Below are 20,623 nucleotides of genomic sequence, written 5' to 3'. Positions count from 1 at the left end.
ACTATACCGAGAAGTCCAAACTTTGTCTCAGTTTTTTTTTTTTTTTTTTGTGAAAAAATAAGAAAAAAATTATACGGGAACAAGGGTTAAAAATGTGATTTTTAAGTTAAAAGGATTGTTCGGTTATTTTTTTTATAAAATTATGCATTTTTTTTTGTCCTAGTTTTGTACTCTTTTTTTTTTGTCCTTATTTGTCCGGGAAAGTCCGGGATTTTGCATCTCGATTACTAGTTTCGTCAAAATATATCTGGCAACCCTAAGCTAAGACAATAAGCTTTCAGATGGTGTAAAAATTTTTATAGGTTGTTAGGTAAAAAATGCATTATATAGCGTGAGAAGATAAAAATACGTGTTTTCTCGCTTTTTTTATGGAAATTGATGGAGTTCAAAAAATTCTAAGACAACAAGCTTTCAGATGATATAAAATTTATATAGGTTGTCATATAAAAAACATGGATTTGAAGGTGATAGAATAAAAATAGGTAGATTTTTTCTATTTTATGAAAATGATTTTTTAAGGTTTCACTTCTACCACGTGTTAATTGCACACATGATTTTTTTTTTTTTTTTCTTGAAGAAAATGAAAAAATTAGTCCACCATCTTTTTTTCGTGAGATTGTGGAAGCAGAAAAAGTCTGAAAAAATGACTTTTTTTACAAAGCTAAATCTCTAAAATTATAACAATTAAAAATCTGAACAATTTTCACATGATAGCTACACTTATTAAATTTGAGTCTGTAAAGTTTTAAATTTTTTGAACTAATGGTTTGGCTGAAATTTAAAATCGATCGAACAAGGTCCAAGAAACCCCATGTTATTCTCATAAGAAACTTCAACCGCTTGGCGGCACGGGTTAGAATTAAGTTAGAGACTTTAAACTTGGAAAATATTTTTTTTTAGTTTATTTCCAACCATATAAGATCCTAGGAGCATAGAAATTCTTATTATTTAAAAATAATGAGCATCCTATTGTGCACCTTGCAATTCACATCATGAAAAGCAACATTTTCTATTTACGAAAAAATAGCATAGATTCCGCAGTTTTGGTCAAATTCAATAAAAAAAAATACGCCAATTTGTGCCTAAATGTAAATTCTTTCAGAATATAACCATACTTTATTTTTTTGTTTGTTTTATTTTGCAAAAAAAATTGGGTAAAGTTGAAAAAATTGGGAAAAAAATCACTTTTTCAGGATTTGTGGGATAAAAACCTACACTTAATTTGTTTAAACAATAGACTTATATACATACATCATTCAAAAGGTCTGGAAATCTTCTTTCCAAAAACATTTAACATTTTGAGAGTTGTTAGAAAAATGACTGAAATATTGATAGATTACATCGTAAGGTCTGTAAAAATGGTTTTTTGTAAATAAAAATAAAATGGAGGGTTCCAAAAATATAACAAAAATATTTTTATGCATTATTCGACCATACGAACAGCCTACACTATGTTATTTCTCGGGTGTATTTTTTTTTTATTTTGTAGCACAGTGAAATTGTTGAAATATTAATTCCATTTGAATCCAGTGTTGAAAACTAATAACATTCTTTTGAAATATTTTTGATAAAAGATTGCTTTTTGTTCAATAAAATGATTGAAAGAGCTCGACATTTTGACCACTGGCTGTTTTGAGTTCTCTCATGCTCCACTTTTCTTACTTGAGGATTTGAGATGGTCTTAAACTTTTGGTAGACAGTGTAGCTGTAAGTTAGAACTCTTTTGGCCGATTTCATAAACATTTAACAGGCTTTTAAAATTTTAAATGACGTTTTTTTGTTTGGAAAAAACGTCATTTTAGGATGTAAAAGCCTGATAAACATTTTAAAGGGCTTTATGAAATTGGCCATTAGACTCTTATCATATGCACAGAAGTATTTGAAAAAAAAAAACATTTCGGAGAACAATTTCTCTATACCTAGGTACTTACTCGTACTTATAAATTTATTTTTTTTTAGATATAGCCTTCAAAAAGGTATAAACCATTTTTCTAGAACCAGGGATTTAGTCAGGACCTTTTTAAAAAAGTTGTTTAATGTAGACAAGAACTTCATCAAAAAATTTTAATTGAAGGCTATATCTAAAAAAAATGGCCTTAGGTATATAAGTCAACACATACCTATTTCAAATGTTAAAAAACTTTAACCTTCTTGGGGCGCCATCTAATGTCAAAATAAAAATCTGAAAAAATTAGAAGATTTTTTTTTATCATTTAGAAACAGTTTTCCCACTAAGGAACTTGATTCTCGAAAAAAAAACCTATATAACGAACGCCCTAATATGTATGTCCTGAGTTTATTTCTTCTATTTTTTTTTTTTAAGAAAAAAATCAATATTTCATTTATAATTCTTTAACTTGAATAAGTTCTGAACGCATGAATAAAACAATTTATTTTTACTTGCGATATAGGTAGGTACTACATTATATATCATCCATCCATGACATTACGATGGTAGAGAATGCCAAAAAAGTGCACAGAGAAAAATATGACCCGCTAAAAACTAACAGATTGCCATATTGTTTTACCGTCCATACATTTCATAAGGAAATCTTATTAAAATCAACGATTAATAAGGTTTTTTTAAGGAGATTTCTTATTATTTTTATAGAGAAAATCTTTGATTTTTTTTGCAACTTAGCACTAGAACAAAAATCGCGATCAATATTCTCATGGCAGGTTGGTTCAGGTGGTAAGGTGGGCGACTAATGATTTGAAGTCTCCAGTTCGATTCCCAGCCTGGTCATCGTTTTTTTTATTTTTTTTGCAGATTTTAAAACAATAAGGAAAACCCGATTGTTTTAATAAGGTTTCCTTCTTGGATGAAAACCATAGAGAAATCGTATTGTTTTTGTTCTATTTTATGTGTTCTATTTTTCTCTGTGTGGGTCCCGGAAGTCCGTCTGTCTGTCTGTCTGTCTGTCTGTCTGTATAAAGAGCTACAGCCTAAACGGATGGACCGATTGACTTCAAATTTGGTATGAAGCGTTATTTGGCGACTCTCCAGAGGGGTTTTTGGAATTAATTTTTTTGGACAACAAAATAATGGTACTTGTCATATAACGATTTTAGTAAAGTTGAAATTTCTCAAAAACGGCTCCAACGATTTTGTTTAAAAAAATCAAATGTAAGTTTTAAGACAAGGTCTATCTTCTAATGAAAAAACTTTTTTTTTGAAAATCATTAATAACGTTTTTTTCAAATCCGATTATCTCCGAAACCGATTATTCGATTTCAACAAAACTTTTTGTGAAGAAGCATTTATAAAATTTCAATATAAGCCAAAAATATAAATTTTTTAATTTAAAAAAAAAAAAATTGAAATTTTTTTTTGAAAATTCAAATTTTCGAAATCGGGACATTGAATTTTTTTTTGAAATTTTGTTCTTAGATGTTGATTAGTGATTTCTACAAAATGGCATATCAATTTTATTTTAAAAGTTTTTTTCCAAAAAATTATTTATAAAAAATTAGTTTTTTAAAAAACGGCTCAAACGATATTGAACATTTTTTTTCTAATAATGCATCTTAATATATCAATCAAAACTGCATACTTGTTTTGGAGGGCAATTTGATTTCAGATTTTATTTTATTTAAAAAAAAAACGAATTTTAAAAAATAAATTTTTTTGTACCTACATTTTCCAAATTTCTATATAAAAAGTCTTAAAAATTTAAGCAACTTTAACTCTCAGAGCAAGTTCGTGCGTCCCAGTCGTGCATTTTATTTTTTTAAATCATTGTATATGGAACATTCCATGGAATCTTTTTTTTTAGTTTCTACCAATTTCTACATTTTTGTATGCAAAAACCTTGCAACACAGTTTGTGTTAGTATTTTGTTTAATTCTGTTCTTAAAATTCGCAAAACTGCATAATAGCAATAACACCTTCGCTTGTCAAGTCTAAAAATGATCTTTTTTCCAAAACACGTATAATAATGTCAAAATGAAGTTTTTTTGAGACCCCTATTTGCATAAGTCATTAAATATGCTAGATATTCCGATAGATTACATATACGAAAAATCTTTGATAAACATTTGAAAAAAATCGACTTTAAAGTGTTGTTTTAAATTATATATGATAAAACATTCCGCACGAGCACTTTACCATTTGGTAACACACCTCGCACATGACAACGCATATATGACTTTTATAAACAAACAAACACCAATTGGGAATTCACTTACAACCATTATAATGACATTTCACACCTGCCGCTGTTTTATACTATATATTTTGTGCTGCTGCGCGCATAGAAGCATTATCATTTCGCATATTACAATCTTATCGCAAAACCATCTGCACCACAACCCGCCCACATTCATTCACAAACTTCTTGTATAGCAAAGACATTATTGTAGCAGCAAACAACCACAAGTTGGCCTGAGTTTTCTCGCAAAGTGTCACTTTTTGAGACATCTTATCTTGCCGGCAAAATCAACGCCACGACTTTTGCACGCTCCAGACAAAAATTATTGTCCCCATAGTTAGAGTCAGAGTCAGAGCCAGAACAGAGGTTGCACAGTAATATACGCCAAAAACCAAAACCAAACCAAGCCAACTTCAACTCTGCCCCTCAAAACGTTCGCATATTTAAATTTGACTTTTTTCTTTCTTTTTTTTTTGCAAAAGAGCAACCTTATCGGGGCAGTAACTGACGACTGCGACGACGACGACGATGAAAATGATGGTGATTGTATATGGTGGTGGGGGCCATGGCTCGACAACGTCAACCAGCTATAGCATTGTATATGGTCGCCAAGGCGCACCTTTTGAATTTGCAAACGCGAAACTTACACACATTCAGCATCCCATTTGGGAGGAAGGAGCAACAAAAAAATTGGAAAAAACTTCGTCGTGGAATATCATCTCGAGCACTGATTCCGATCTATGTTAAGGAGTTTCAACAAGTTACCTACTCCTTTTGGGGCAGCAATCATGAGACAGAGAATGCAAACGGGTATCACACCACTGCCACTATACTGACACCCAATTGAAGATGAATTTCACAAGTTCACAATCAATATCTTAGCCATGTACATAAACAAAATAATCCTGGGTGGAATTACGACGTTATGTACCTATTCAAAATGTCTTGAAATTTTCAAAAATTACACAGGTCGACAAAAATAAAAATATTTTTTGTGCTTGGGTTTAATTTGCACTTTTTGGGTTCATGGTAAACCAAAACAATAGATAATCACCCTTTCCCCTCCTAAGATTTGCTTTTGTAGTGTTAGGAGCAAAAATACAATTTTCATACCCTGTGAGCCTAACTCGAGTCTTATGAGCAAGAACCGTGCCTTGTACAAAAAAAACTGTTAAGGTATAAAATGTAGATGATTTAAAGTTCTACATTTTTACTACAGCATTTTTTTCGACTTAAATTATAACAAAAAAGTTATGATGAATACAAGGGTTTTTTGGTCCGAAAAACCCTGTTTTGTTGAGTTCAAACCGTTATATTTTTTTATCTAACTTCAACTTTGGAAACATTTATACTTTTTTGAAAACTGCAATACCGGGACAAGTTTTAAAAATAATAAACCAGAGTCACACAATACACATTTTTTTGGTCTTGTTGCTCTGAAATAAAAGTAAGAAATTGAGTTTTTATGAAACTCGGAACTGTTAATTAATTCGCAAAAAAATGGCGTATAAAATAAAAAATAATTTTATTAGTTAATTGTTTCTTATTGTTAGGCAATGTTTTAGGGAAAGAATTGTAAAAAACAAAAATCAATTATGGGCAGAGGAAGCAAAATACTGTTGCAAAGTAGGGATTTTTCGAAATTTCACAAGAACTGTAAGTATTTGGGATGAACAAGTTACCAAATTCTGGGAGATCTTAAGTTAGCCTATCAGCCCATTTCGTTTAATCCATTACTTCTTAGAAACCTTGTATATGCAACAAAATAATAAATAAAAAAAAATATGCAAAAAAATTAATTTAACTTTTCAATAAATAAAGAATTTCAATATGAACTAGTTTGGCTACAGTTTGGATACAGGTATTTGTGTAAGCAGTTATTTTTGTATAGTAAAAATAACATCAGAGTGAATTACTTTTACCATAAATATTGAAAATAGATGGTATTAAATAATGCCTCAAGCTCCAATTTGACAAAAATTCGACAAAAAAACGAAAATTTTGATTTAATTTTTCTTTTTTCTTCTTAAATTTCCTTTATTTTTTATTTTTTCTTTATGGGAGCGGGTCATAATTCTGCTTGTCAAAATTCTGTACGACAAAATTCTGTAGGGTCAAAATACTGTAAGACCATAATTCTGTACGTCATTATACTGTAAATACAAAATTCTTTACGTCAAAATACTACTATGAACAAAATACTGACTTGCAAAATTCTGTTTTGTAAAATTCTGTACGGCAAAATACTGTATTTTCAATACAGTATTTTTAAAGAAATTTCCTTTATTAAAAAAACACTAAATAGTAGCTTTAAATATAATTATTGACAGTAAAGTTGTAACTTTATACAAACATATTTATTAAAGTAATAAATCAATTCTAGGAACACAAATCAAACTTTTCTTAAACATACAAAATACATTTTACAAAAAAAAATGTCAAAATCAATATAAATTAAATTTTTTTTCAATCCGTTTTAGGTATGCAACGTGGTTTAATTCAGATTGTTTTTTTTAAATAAGTGTAGTTTTGTTTTCTCTCTCTTTTTTCCGTAATCAGCTTAGAAGCTTGCCTCTTTATTAAGTTGATCTCTTAGAAATTCATAGTAAACCCTCTTTTAAATATATCTGTATTTCAAAATTCTGTAAAAAAACGATATTTTTTACAGCATTTTTACAGAATTTTGATATACCTAAAGAATTTTGATGGACAGAATTTTGAAATATAGTATTTTGACCAACCAGAATTTTGCTATACAGAATTTTGACTTTCAGAATTTTGTTCGTACAGCATTTTGAACATACAGAATTTTGACATACAGTATTTTTGAATACAGAATTTTGCAACATACAGCATTTCGACCCCAACCCTTTCTTTATATGAATATGAAAACAGCATTAAAATGAAGAAAACAAAACAAAAATCATCCAAAACGGGTAAGATGTTCTCGGGTTTTTGCCAAAATTACGCACGACAATTTTTGTAAAAGACAGATTTACTTGAAAACTGGAAATTGCTCTGCTGACTTCAAAAGCAAATTAAAAAAAAAAAAATATTTTCCAGATGAGTATCAATATATGTATCTATCATAATTTCATAGTCACAACCCAAGCACAAATTTCGTGTTGACCTGTGTTATTTACGGAGCCAAATACCCTTAAAACCAAAACAAAAGTTTCAAAATCCAAAGTTTTAAAACTCATAACATAAGGAGCGTGAATTCAGACCACCCGCATTTCCGACATCCAAACATTTTAAGAAGTTTGGGGTTGCAAAAATAACTTGAACGTCAAAATCCAAAATTTTGAGTTGAACAAATTGTTCTAATTTTAAAATCAAAAAAAGTAACGGTTTACTGGATTGTTGTGTTTTTGACTTTTCCGGGATTTTATTTTGAATCTCGATTTCCGGGACTTTTGGTTTTGGAAATTCGTATTCGAAATTCGAAATTCTGGAATTTTAAAATTTCGGGACAGTGGTTTATCAATGTTTCGGGTTTTCGATTTTCATTTCCAGATTTCAGGATGTTGGTTGTTCTAAACTTTTCGCTTTCAAGATTTTTTTTATGTAGGTATTCTAGATTTTGGTTTGCTGTTTTGAATTGTAGGTATGCAATCTTAAGTTCTCAAAATAATGGTTTGCTGGAATGAAATGTTTTCTAATTATTGGGTTTTCTATATTTTATTTTGGATTTCGTGTTTCTGAATTTTGGGTTTTTGGAATGTCGGGATTTAAGGATTGCAATTTTTGAAGATTTAGGGTAATTTAATTTAATGTAATTCCGAAAGCCGTGTAAATACACGGCTTTCGGAATTACATTTTTTGGGATAGAAGGTCAAAGCTTAAAGTTATTGAGAGATTTCACGATGTTGGTTTTTCTAAGCATTTTATGTCTTTTGTATTGTAGTTTGGTAGCGCAGTTAATGCTCGACGTAATTTAAGGTTTTCAAAAAGATGGTTTTCTAGATTTTTGTTATTTATTGGATTTTGGGTTTTTGGAATGTCAGGTTTTTCGTACCTATTTTTAATTTTGTGGGCTCTTAGGATTTAAGGTTTTTGTGGATTTTTATTTAAACTTTCTGGTTTTTAGATTGTGGATATTTGGAATAGCGGAATATTCGGGTCAATAGTCTTTGAGACTGCTGTTAAGATCTCGGGTCTTCCATTTTCAGGGGTTTCGTTTTGTTTTGGGATAGGTAATAGTTTGGAATGTTTAAGAATGTTCGATTTTTTCGCATTGGGCTTTTGGGATTTTGGATTTTATGTTTTATGCTTTTGATTTTATGTTTTCTAACAGATGGTTTCCTAGATTTTTTTCCTATTTGTTTAAATTAGGTAAGGATTTCAAAATATCAGGATTTCCTTATAATAGTTTCCAGACCTTAAATTGGACTTTGGATTGTGAGTTTTTGTGAATATGTGTTTTGGACTTATTTGATTTAGGAATATAAGGTTTTCTGAATTTTAGCCTCTTACGACGCGGTATCGGGTATTTGGCATCATGAGCGTTCGAAGTTGTGGTCTTTTATAGATTTCAGGTTTCCAATGTTGTGGGCTTTTGAGATAACACGATTTTGGATAGTGAGCTTAAGAGCTTGCAAGATTCCCGAACATCGGATTATTGGTTTTTTGAAACATTAGTTTTTCACCATTCTGGATCTTATGGGTTTTGGATTGTAATTTGCCATTATTTCATTTTTTTTTTCTACCCTTTGGGATAACAGATATTTGAAATTTAATTTGTTGAAAATTTCGGGTTTTTGGTGTTGTTGGTTTCCGGAGTAATACGTTTTTCTTTAGTTAATTGGACTTTAAGCTTTAACAATTTTGTATCTTAGGATTTTGTGGTTGTAGTTTGGGATTTTCAAAATGTCAGGTTTTCTTTTTAAAAGTTTTTGATGTTTCTTGATTTTATTTTGGCTATAGGGTCTTGGGCTACCGGTTTGTGGAATTATGTACGGATTTTTGACATTTCGAGATATTGGTTTTTCGGGACTTTAGATTCCACGCGATGAAATTCCAAGATGTTGGTTTGTAAAGGTTGTTGCAGGTTTCCTTGTTGTGATTTTGGGGTTACCGATTTTATTTGGAATTCAGATTGCCAGGTTTTGGTATTTGCGTTTTTGTAAGTAGGTATGGATTTTTGATATTAAGAATTTATGGGTTACTCTAGATAAGGATCGTCACTGCCAATCAAACGTTTAAAACTGAAATTTTCTCGAGATATAACTGTCTTTTACTTAACTACATTGAAGCTTCCTTTCAACTTGTGAAATTCTGATTTCATTAAAATTTATATGTAAATGCACCTTCCCGCTGAAAACAACCTCTTATAAAGGAAACTCTCAGAAACCCATTTCTTATCCTGTGGCGCTTTTAATGGCATGATGAAGAAGTGGCAAGGCAACTAAAACGATGACTACAACAACGATGACGACGACAACACCAGGCGAAGCAGAGAGGCGCTGCTGGCTGTAGAACTCCCATGGTTGTTATTTGCAAGTCCAACTACCACGCTACATATTATAAAGTTCCTGCACTGCATATACCTAACCTAACCAAGCCATGAACTGACTATGAGTCCCAGCTGAAGTTGAAGGAAAAAATATTGTACCTGATGGCTTCCCTTTCCCAATAATGTAAGAAACTAAAGATACCTGTTTCAGATACGCACTCATGTTGATTTTGTGCGCACGGTCTCTATGGATCAGCAAGATATCGCACGAAAGCCCATCCAGGATGGGCCTGAGACTGCAAAGTCTGTTCCTTCGATATTGTGTTTTGTTACCATGCATCAAAACGAGATATGCCTGAGTTTGTTGTTGTTGTTGTATTTTTTCATGTTCGTGGGTCTCATTGTACTGAAGCAGCAACGAGCATTAGCACAGTTAAAGACAAACGAAAGCCCCCCCGTTGGCAGCCTGGCGCCAGTTAAAGGAACACCTTTTTCTCTACGCGCCGAATCTTGGCCATTTAACACCAATATAAGTGGAAGTCTCGCCCGCTCCTGGCGTGAGTAAGGTGTGACTATTTGTTTCGTTGCCCGCATTTGAATCGCCATACTACACCATGACGGAACTGAACTCTCTTGGCTCTTCTACAATGCACCTTTACAATCAGGTGTCACAATTCATTAATCTGGCCATCGGAGTTCCTTCCCAGCTGCTGCAACCTGTTCGGTTTACTTATTGTTCGAGACCATAGAGCACAATATAATAGGCTCAATCGAAAAGGTCTGTAGTTGTTGGACTTGGAAAGACTGAAAAAATTATAAATTTAAAGTTATGAGAGGGGAGAAGATTTTGACACCACATCAGGAGGCCAATAATGTTTTGGGGTTTATTGAGGAGGCGCACAGTTTTGAAGTGGCTTTGTTATTCTTTTGGTCTTTTATTGAGATGCAAATTGGTTTAAGTCTTGAGATTTAGTGACAGTTTTATCATATACACCGACGCCGCCGCCTCCCCCAAAAAATTATTATTGATTTGAAGAAATGACGACTATTGTTTGAGGTTTTAATTGGATAGATGGCGTGAGATCAAAGAAATTTAATATGAAACTCTGATTGTTGAATTGAAGCCGTCTTTGAAGTCACTCGATCAAATACAAGATACAATGATAATATCACTTCGAACAAGTTGTAGAAGACACCTGACTCAGTTGGGGGTTAAAGAGGTTTTGTATAGATTTTCGGGACAGAGAATTAATTGAGTGTAAATGAAAATCAAATATCTTCGGATTAGTTTATGAGTGTTATTGTTATAAATTGGATAATTAAATCTTTTCTTTTCTTTTTGCTCTTTGACTCTTCCTCGAAATAGTTTTTGTGAGCTGAAATAAGCGAAGACATTTTTTTTATCTGATTTTACTTGTTCTTTACATTCAAAAACATGTAGCAGGAACTGTTTTAAAATCCTTCAATTTTTTGTTTTTTTTTTTTTTCAATTCATTCGAACAGATAATTTTGATAAATTCTTCAAAATTTTATAAAATAAATTATCTTTCAAAAATGTTTAAACTGAATTAAAAGGACTCCGAGATATCGACTTCGGAGTGTAAGAAAAATAAAGAAAGAAAACATGTTTGGTTGAAAATATCTCAGGAACCAAACGTCAAAGGAAACTCTTAGTTTTCAGTTGGAATTGGAAATAAAAAAAAAAAAATGATGGAAAAAAATTTGATTTTTTTTTTGGAAAATCCCCAAAAAAATAGATAAGTAAGTAATTTATATACCTAAATGCATAGAACTGTTGATAATGAACTCACATCTTTAATTCAAAACATGTTTTTGTTTGGAAATTTTTAAAAATGTATTTTTTTTTTTTTTGGCAAGGGGTACCCGTTGGATTTTTTTCTAAAATCAAAAAGAAAATCATGTGTGCAAATCACACGTTGTAGAAGTGAAACCTTTAGAAATCATTCTTCTTGAAAAAAACTACACCATTAAAAAGCTTACAAATTTTCCTCAAAAATAAAGCCGTACTTAAATTTTTACAATATTCAAAAAGTATAAAAATAAAAATCGTTCATTCAAAATAATCATTTTTCATCAATAAAGCAAAAAAAAATCTTTTTTTTTCTAACACCATTAATTACATTTTTTGTTACAACTTATAATAAATTTAATATCATCTGAAAGCTTATTGTTTAAATTTTAAAGTTCAAGTGACCTCCAAACTTATAAAGCGTTTCGCCCAGGTACGCAGATGAGGTCACTTGAACTTGAAAATTGAATTATATTCAATCGCTCCACTAAAAATAAAAATAATTTTTATAATTTTTTATTATTTTTGTTATTTTTTCTTCGTTATTAGCTTATTGTTTCAGCTCAATATATTTATACCGACCATGTCTGTACAATATTTACAAAAAATGCTAGAATTTTTAAAACCAATCAGTTTTCATCAGAAAAAGTAAAAAACAATTTTTTCTCTTCTAAAACAATTAAATCAATTTTTTTTTAAATCACAACCAATAATAAATTTATATCATCTGAAAGCTTATTATTTCACCTTGTATATGACGATAACGGTTCAATCATATTTCTATGATTCCTACAAAAAAAATTAAGAACTTTTTAAAGCCAACCATGTTGAAATTTTAAACTGAGATTAAGGTACTTCCCACCCTGAGTGGTTTGGTCATTGGCAACAGATCCCCATAGGTGTTTTGAGGTATTTTTCAAGTTTTTCAATTTAAGATTGTGTAACTTGTAGAGTCTGTACCATTTACTTTGATATATCAAATGAAAGATAATATTATCAGCATGCGTATTCAAGTAAAATTTTTATGTTCTATAGATCGAAAGATATAAACGTGTTTAGAAAAAGAACATTTTTTCACCGTTATCTCAGAATTTTTTGTATGAAATTCATTGAAATTTTGTACAATTATAGTTTATTCTATTACCTTTCTACAGTATAGATTTCATTCATCTATCTATTTAAACAAAAAAGTTATAATTAAATGATTTTTCCTGTCGCTATTTCGTTTCATCATCTTTCAAATCACTACGATACTAAAGAAGTTTTCACTTCAAAAAATAATAAAAATATGTAATTTATTAACCGAATACATAACCCGTTGATTATGAACTCATATCTTAAACTTATTTCGAGACTTTGGTCCGCAGACATCTCCTTAATACCATAGCAGAACTTTTTTACAATTATGAGCACTAGATGGTGCTACTTGACATTTCTTTTCAAAAAATGAATTTTTATACCCCAACACTGCAAACGAAGTAGGTACAACTTCCAAAAAAAAATTGTTTGGGTGAAAATAACTCAGCAACCAAATCTCCCAAAAACTATTCGTTTTCAGTTATCAATGAGCTTAAGAACCCCTTTTTTCACTACTTTTAAAACGATAAGGGTTACTAAAGTATATCTTCAGCTATTTTGTGGAAAACGTTATAGTCTATGATTTGAGTAAAAAATGTATGTCAAAAACTCACATTTTATAAGCTAGTTACAAAAATTCGCAATTTTTGAAAATATATTTTCTTCTCATATTTTGTTTCCCAAATTTCCTGTAAACTTGTGACCTTTTCTTCACAGTGGATATAATTGCAACAATAAATAAAAACTATATAATATAGCCTTAAGGCAAAATCCCTAAGATAGCCACCAGAACCATAAATGGGAACCTTCAGAAAATGTAACTTTCGCAAAAATTCTGTTTAGAACTGAAACGCACTTGAAAAACGTAGTTCCCTAACAAATTTAATGTTATCCTCTTACATAATAAACAAAAAAATAATTCTTCACGCTTGACTGAGTCCTTCTGGTAATCCCAGAATATAAGTTAATTTATCTAATTAGTTCATAATTAGATTTAATATCCTGTCGAAATGTCACTTATAAAAGAATGAAGATTTCACAAATTCATTCAAACGAAAAGCGGTGTCAAAGCCGTAAACAATATTCACAAAAAACCTTCACTTAAGTGTATCGTCCTTATTTTATTTAAATTTATATTTCGGATATGAAAAGTTAGTAATTCATGTTTTTATTTTGTGCTCTAATATAAAAACATAAACAATCGCCGCAAACATGGACAACTACGGTTACCCTGAATTCAAAAGATTCAACGACAGGAGGAATATTTCCCTGGCCGAAAGTGTGCCAGCGGAAATATTCCACATGATCGACAGCTATTGGTATCAATATCCGCCAATGGAACCCATGTGGTTTGGTATCATTGGTTTTGTGATATCAGTGCTCGGTGTAATGTCGTTAACGGGTAATTTTGTTGTGATTTATGTTTTTACATCGGCGAAAACTCTTCGAACTCCATCAAATTTGTTTGTTGTCAACTTGGCTGTATCGGATTTCTGCATGATGTTTACAATGTTTCCACCAGTTGTTTTGAATGGATTCTATGGAACTTGGATATTGGGACCGTTTTTGTGTGAATTATATGGACTTTTTGGATCGCTGTTTGGTTGTGTTTCGATATGGACTATGACAATGATTGCTTTGGATCGATACAATGTTATTGTTAAGGGTATCACAAAGGCTCCATTGAATATTAAAGGTGCAATTCTAAGGTTGGCGTTTATATGGACCGTTTGTGGATGCTGGGCTGTTGTGCCATTGTTTGGATGGAATCGATATGTTCCTGAAGGAAACATGACTGCATGCGGAACTGACTACTTTGCTAAGGATTGGTTTAATAGGTCGTACATTCTGGTTTACTCAACATGGGCCTATGCTATCCCATTGACACTCATCATTTACTCTTACTATCATATCTTGAAGGTATGTTTTTGAAGATTTTCTTGAGCGTGTTTCTTGTGTTCAAAACCGTTCGAAAACTTGCAATACTCTATTTTTTTTATAGTAAGTGGCGCTAAAGCTCCTTCTATGAGAAAAGAAGGGTAGATTTTGCAGCTTAAACAGGTTATCGAACGAAAAAAGACGGTTTTTGACATAAACCTTTCTTTGGTTTAAAGCGTTGGGCGTCATTTTTTTTTTTTTTTTTTATTTTTAAAGATTTTGTTCTGGTTGTAAATGCTTTGTTTTGACAATTGAAAATACTTGTAACTCTTTATTAAAAATTAAAAAAATATTTTCAGGCTGTCCGAGTTCATGAAGCTGCTATGCGCGAACAAGCTAAGAAAATGAATGTCCAATCTCTTCGTAATGAAGGTGACAAAGCGAAATCTGTTGAAATTAAGCTTGCCAAAGTAGCTTTGTGTACAATTGCATTGTGGTTTGTTGCATGGACACCCTATTCGATTATCAACTACGCAGGAATCTTCAATTCATTGAGTTTATCACCTTTGAGCACTATTTGCGGATCAGTGTTTGCAAAGGCAAATTCTGTTTGCAATCCAATTGTTTATGGATTAAGGTAAATAGTAACAAAAATATTTGCAAAATTACCTATAATAATAAATTTTAAAAATTTTATAGTCATCCAAAATACAAACAAGTACTTAGAGAAAAAATGCCATGGCTGATTTGCGCAGATCCACCAAGTACTGCTCAAGATACCAAGACTCAGGCAACTACGGAAATGACAGAAAGTACAGCTTAATTTTGATTATTTTTAATAATAATAATCAATTGTTTAAGTTTAAGTAATTTAAATTAGGTATATTGTTCCACTTATATATAGATAATAAAATCGACGATGTGATCATAAAATGTATTTTTTTCTATTGCTGAGAAAAATATTACTCATATGCTATCGAAAAAAAAAATTTCCATACCCTCCACCATATTATTCGTCACGTTGCCTCGAAATAAAGTAAAGTTTTTACATTCGATCGCACATAAGTTCCGAAATTATATGAGATTTACGGTGTTTTGAAAATTAATACGAAAATTGAAATCATGCGGAATCGGTGTAAAATTAAGTGTTTTTTAGGTAGGTAAAGAATTTTTTTTTAATACCTATATTTTTTTACTTTGATATCATTTTATTTAAAAAAAAAAAGAGGTTGTCTGTAAAGCCTGTTTACGGACGATGATTTTACGTGATAACGTCGTCAAAAAACAGGTTGTGTGTTTTTGTTTAAAATGAGTCAATAAGAAGCGTTTACTTTTTTCAAACAATCATAATTTAAAAGAAAAAGCTAAAAAAAAAATACCTTTTTATTTTCTCATTATATTAATTTTTTTATTTTAAAAGCTTACAAAAAAAAATTATGCAATTTAAAAGCCAAGTATTTCTTCTTAAGAATAAAACCATTTTTAAATTTTAACAATGCGCAAAAAGTATAAAAATAATTTATTGAAAACAATCATTTTCATAAAAAAAAGCAAAAAAAACATGAATTTTTATCTTCTCACGTCCTTAATTCCATTTTTTTCACTAACAACCTATAAAAAAATTTTATACCATCTGAAAACTTATTGTCTTAGCTCAAAATATGTATATCGATCAGGTCTATGAGACATCTACAAAAAGAGCTAGAATTTTTTGAACTCGATCAAATTTCATTAAAAAAAGCAAAAAAAAAACATTTATTTTTATGTTCTCAGGCTATGGAATCAATTTTTTTGTTTGACAACCTATACAAAATATATACCATGTGAAAGCTTATTATTTCACATTTCGTATGACGTATCAATCTCATTTCAAAGATGCCTACAAGAGAAGTAAGAATGTTTTAAAGTCAACCATGTCGAATTTCCAGACTGAGATTACGGTACTTCCCACACTGGTGGCTGTTCGGGGGGCAACATATCTCCACTGGTGTTTTGAGGTTTTTCGCAAGTTTCTTGATTTAACATTGTGTAGCTTGTAGTTAGTCTACCGTTATGTGTGATATACCAAATAGAGGTAATTGTATCAGGATGCTCATAAAAATTTATTTTACCGTTATCTTAAAATTGTGTTTACGAAAATGATTGAAACTTCGGACACATATAGTCGTAGTCATGGTCTATCATTACTCCATATACTTTATTCCTGTATCTATTGAAGAAAAAAAGATAAAAATAAAAAACGATGAAAATCGGTTAAAAACGGTCAAAAAACGTGTTTTTTAAAAACTAGTTTCTTCCGTTATTCAATCAAAACTCACTAAACGATTACAATTTTTCCTATCCTATCCTATAAGCTTGAGATTTTTTGAACACTCCAAAAAAAAGCTAAAAATCAAAAACTACCCAAAAATACCCCTAAAAAACAAGGTGTTTTTCAAAAATTCATATTTCGAAACGCAGAGTGTTGGAAAAAAATCCGTATCAGACTCCTAATTTTATTTTCCCTCATTTTTCATCTGGCATCTTTACAATTGTCAAAAAAAATTTCCTTTACCCAAAATCATCATTTTGTCATAGCCCCAACACGTGTACAACTTTCAAACAAAACGTTATAGCTTAGTTTCAAAATTTTTTAGAATTTTTCCTTAAATGCAGTTATTCTTAAATTAATCTCATCTATCTATAGCAAAAAAAAATCAATCAATTCTCTACGACTTCGCGTTTAGATTTTAGCTAAAATTTCATCTTTCCGTTTTACCCCTGTTTACCCTATTAAATGACGGAATTTTTAAAAATCCTTCTTATGGATTAAGCTTTAGGTTATTATCTTTCAAATAAGCTATAGAAGATTTTTGTATCTCTAATACATAGTTTATTTTTAATTCTATGAATTTAAATATTTTGCCGCATGCAAAAGTGCGAGAGTGTAACGTTCGAAAATGGCGTCACTTTTTTGTGGTGGCTGCCATTGTTCATCGATTTATAAGACGTTATCACGTCAAAAAATTTTTGATCAAGTAACATTTTTGCTGCTTACTTTAAACGAAATATGTACTCCCTCAAAACATCGATGTAACTCACAGTGTCTTATATCCAAAATCCAAGGAAAATAAATTCTATCAAAATAACGGTCCAACCATTTCTATGAAACAAAAATAAAATAAATAATCTTGAATTCTTTTGAATCTATGTAGTAGCAAATCATCATTTGTTCTCAAAATCCAATTAACTTCCACTTCACAGGACATCAACAAATAGGTATATCTAAAATATAAAAAGACTCTTCCAAGGACAATAGAACCCCCTCAATCAAGTGTTGTGTAATAAGCCAGCAATTACCAATTGTTAAATTTCAAGGCGATAAAAAACTTCACAAAAGTCCAAATAAAAAAAAAAAAAGAAACAAAAAAAAAAAACAATTCCATGACCAAAAAGACGAAAAAACAAAAAAAAAAGTAACAATATCCTGAGAATAATGCACAAATAATTTTGATGCACTTTTGTTTGCAGATGTCAAGATTCTCAGATTAAGGATACATTGAAGCGATGTTTTTCAACACTTGACTTGCATCATAAGTCTTTGCTTTTGTGAATATTGCAACTGCATACATCACCTCAAAATTTAGGACCACAATATTCTCAGGTAGGTTAGGTTGAAAGAAGGTATAGATTTATTTGTACTATAACACCCTTTGGCATCTTATGCACAACACTCTTCAGCCTCCTGATGGTAATACGAGACACCTGCACCATAGCATAACACTCGGAGGATAATGGCATCGGATCGGAATTAAATTCTCCAAACCGTATAAGGATGTTTCAGTTTTTGTTACTTTAGTTGTAGATTCCATCATAATATGGATTCCTTTAAGAATTTTCGATGATGCAACGTTCAAATCACACTTTAAACATTACAACAACAAAATAAAATGACTCAACGTTGCAACATTTTTTTTTTAATTTTTCTTTGCCTGTCTGGAACGACTGATCCTTTAAAGGGATAACCAACCCGTCAAGTGAACAAAACACCGAATTGACATTTTATCAAGAGGAGAAAAACTTCTCGGATTAGAGTGGTCGTGGTGTGCTGTGATGTTCTGGTGATGCGTAAGAAAAATGTAATTCAGGTGATCGTTATTTGAACACTTATTTGATATGACCAAGAAGTAACCGAACAACATTGATGTCGATCATCTGGAAAGTGAATAAGGATCATGTTACGTACCGTATCAGCAGCCAAAAGGGATTTGTTTTATATATTTTTTTTTTTCGTTTTGTTAAAACGAGTTTGGAATTGAGAAAAAAAAAATACAAAATGCATTTTAAATAGCAGGTTATATAAGACATGGATAGATTGCTAATGGATGCAAGATGGATCAGAAAAAAAATAGATTAAGTCGACAATTAGGGTTTTAAAGAAAATATAAATAAGATAAATGAATTGATAAATGAGAGTCTTTTGAGGATTAATTTGATGATCAGGTGGGAGGAAATTTTTGAAACTCAAAAATGCTCAGAACAGGTTTCTAAACAACCAGTTCTTATTAGTGTCATTAGTGACTTAATCGGAAAAAGAAACTTGGAACTCAACCAAAAAGTCGGTGACCGATTTTTAAGGAGTGAGCTATTATATTTTTGGTTTACATTGGGAAATAATAAAAATGCACTTATAGGAGTAATGGCAATGAAACTCAGATCGACTTCCCTTTGGCATCCAGTTTTACCGTTTCGAACCCAAGTTATGAAAATAAATAGTAAAAAATGTTTTTTTCAGTATTATCGTGTCAAAAAAATCACAACTAAGAAATGTGAATACCAAAAAGTTATTTTTCAAAATAATAAATAGCAAAACAAATGATACGATTTAACGATTTAACGATATTTTTATTGAACAGTTATTATATATACAATTTGCTTAAAGCTAGTAATCTAAAAATGTACATTGATTATATTAGTAATATGTTGGCACAAAAGGGGCCTAACGTTTTTACATTGTTTTTTTTTTTAAGCTAAATTTACAGTTAATTGTCATTGTGTTTGTTTTAAATATTAATTCTGTTGGCAGCTTCTTAACTCGGGTTGTTCAGGTCTGGTTGTCATTGTAAAGGTTGGATTAGGGAGAGGTGAGGCTTTCAGCCACGATAGTGAGCTGATCCAGGATCAGCGTAGAAGGGTATGTTCTCTTCGTCGTTGGTTGATATAAGATCCTCATCCAAAAGTTCCTTAGCTTCTAGGTACCGCTGGTTAGGATGTCTTGGCTGGTTTATTACTCTTCCTATTATTGGGTTTGGATGATTGCTCAGGTTCTGTAGGCATCTTCTGCTTGATTGGATAAGATATTTGTCGAGTTTTATAATTTTGGCTTCTTCATACAGTCTCTTGTTGCTGACGTGTTTCCTGCGTATCCTGTCGTAGTGCATGCCTGTACAGATCCTTAAGATCTTCCTCTCCAGTATTGCTAACTTGTTTAGATGGGATTTTGTCACCGTGAACCAGATAGGAAAACAGTAGGTGATGATAGGCCTGATGAGCTGCTTGTACAGGAGAAGCTTTGTCTTTTGGCTGAGTCCGTTTCTTTTCCGCATAAGCGGATGAATGCGATGAAAGGCGAAATTGGCTTTTTTCAAAACGGCTGCTGCTTGAGGGTTAAATCGGTTCTTCTCATCGAATTGTATTCCCAGATATTTGACGTTATTTTTTGCTGAAATTTGTGTTCCATCGGGAAGGCTTATCTTGATGTTCCTGCAGTTCCTGGCTGAGCGTATTCTAGGATTTCCTGGGGTGGCTGGTCGTCTAAAGCATATTAGTTCCGATTTGGCTGTGTTGATTTTGAAGCCCCAGCGCTTATAAAACTCGTAAAGTTGTCTTATGTCGGCTTCCACTTTCCTTGCGGCTAATATGGGTGACTTCGACTTCGCGTACGTGAGAGAGTCGTCTGCAAACAAGAGATTCTGAGCTAATTCTGGTTGGGGCTGATCGGATGTGTAAATGTTGAAGAGGAATGGTCCTAGCTTCGATCCTTGTGCAACTCCGGCATTGATTGTCCTCATTGTTGATTGGCTGTTTCCTAATTGTACAAAGAACGATCTGGAATGAAGAAAGCTGTAAATAATTTTGATTAGTGAAATTGGAAATCACAGCTGGAATAGTTTGTGAATAAGTCCTTCAATCCAGACACTGTCAAATGCTTTTTCTATGTCGAGAAAACATCCGACAGTGACTTGGTTTCCGTTTAGGGAGGCGGCAACATCG

At 31.5% G+C, this 20,623-nt stretch overlaps 1 protein-coding gene across 1 annotated transcript; it reads left to right on the top strand.

Annotated features, from left to right (window-relative positions):
* Positions 1-13,421: 13,421 nt before the first annotated feature.
* On the top strand, positions 13,422-15,284 carry LOC129907659 (opsin Rh6). The gene is made up of 3 exons (XM_055983950.1): positions 13,422-14,413; positions 14,731-15,008; positions 15,071-15,284. Exons 1-3 carry the CDS (start codon positions 13,706-13,708, stop codon positions 15,192-15,194), a joined length of 1,110 nt encoding a protein of 369 aa, XP_055839925.1. The 5' UTR covers positions 13,422-13,705; the 3' UTR covers positions 15,195-15,284.
* Positions 15,285-20,623: the final 5,339 nt, after the last annotated feature.

The sequence above is a fragment of the Episyrphus balteatus genome, chromosome 1, assembly GCF_945859705.1.
Source record: "Episyrphus balteatus chromosome 1, idEpiBalt1.1, whole genome shotgun sequence".
In the NCBI taxonomy this organism is placed as follows: domain Eukaryota; kingdom Metazoa; phylum Arthropoda; class Insecta; order Diptera; family Syrphidae; genus Episyrphus; species Episyrphus balteatus.
The sequence above is the reverse complement of the archived record's forward strand: the minus strand, read 5'-3'. Positions and strand labels throughout refer to the sequence as shown.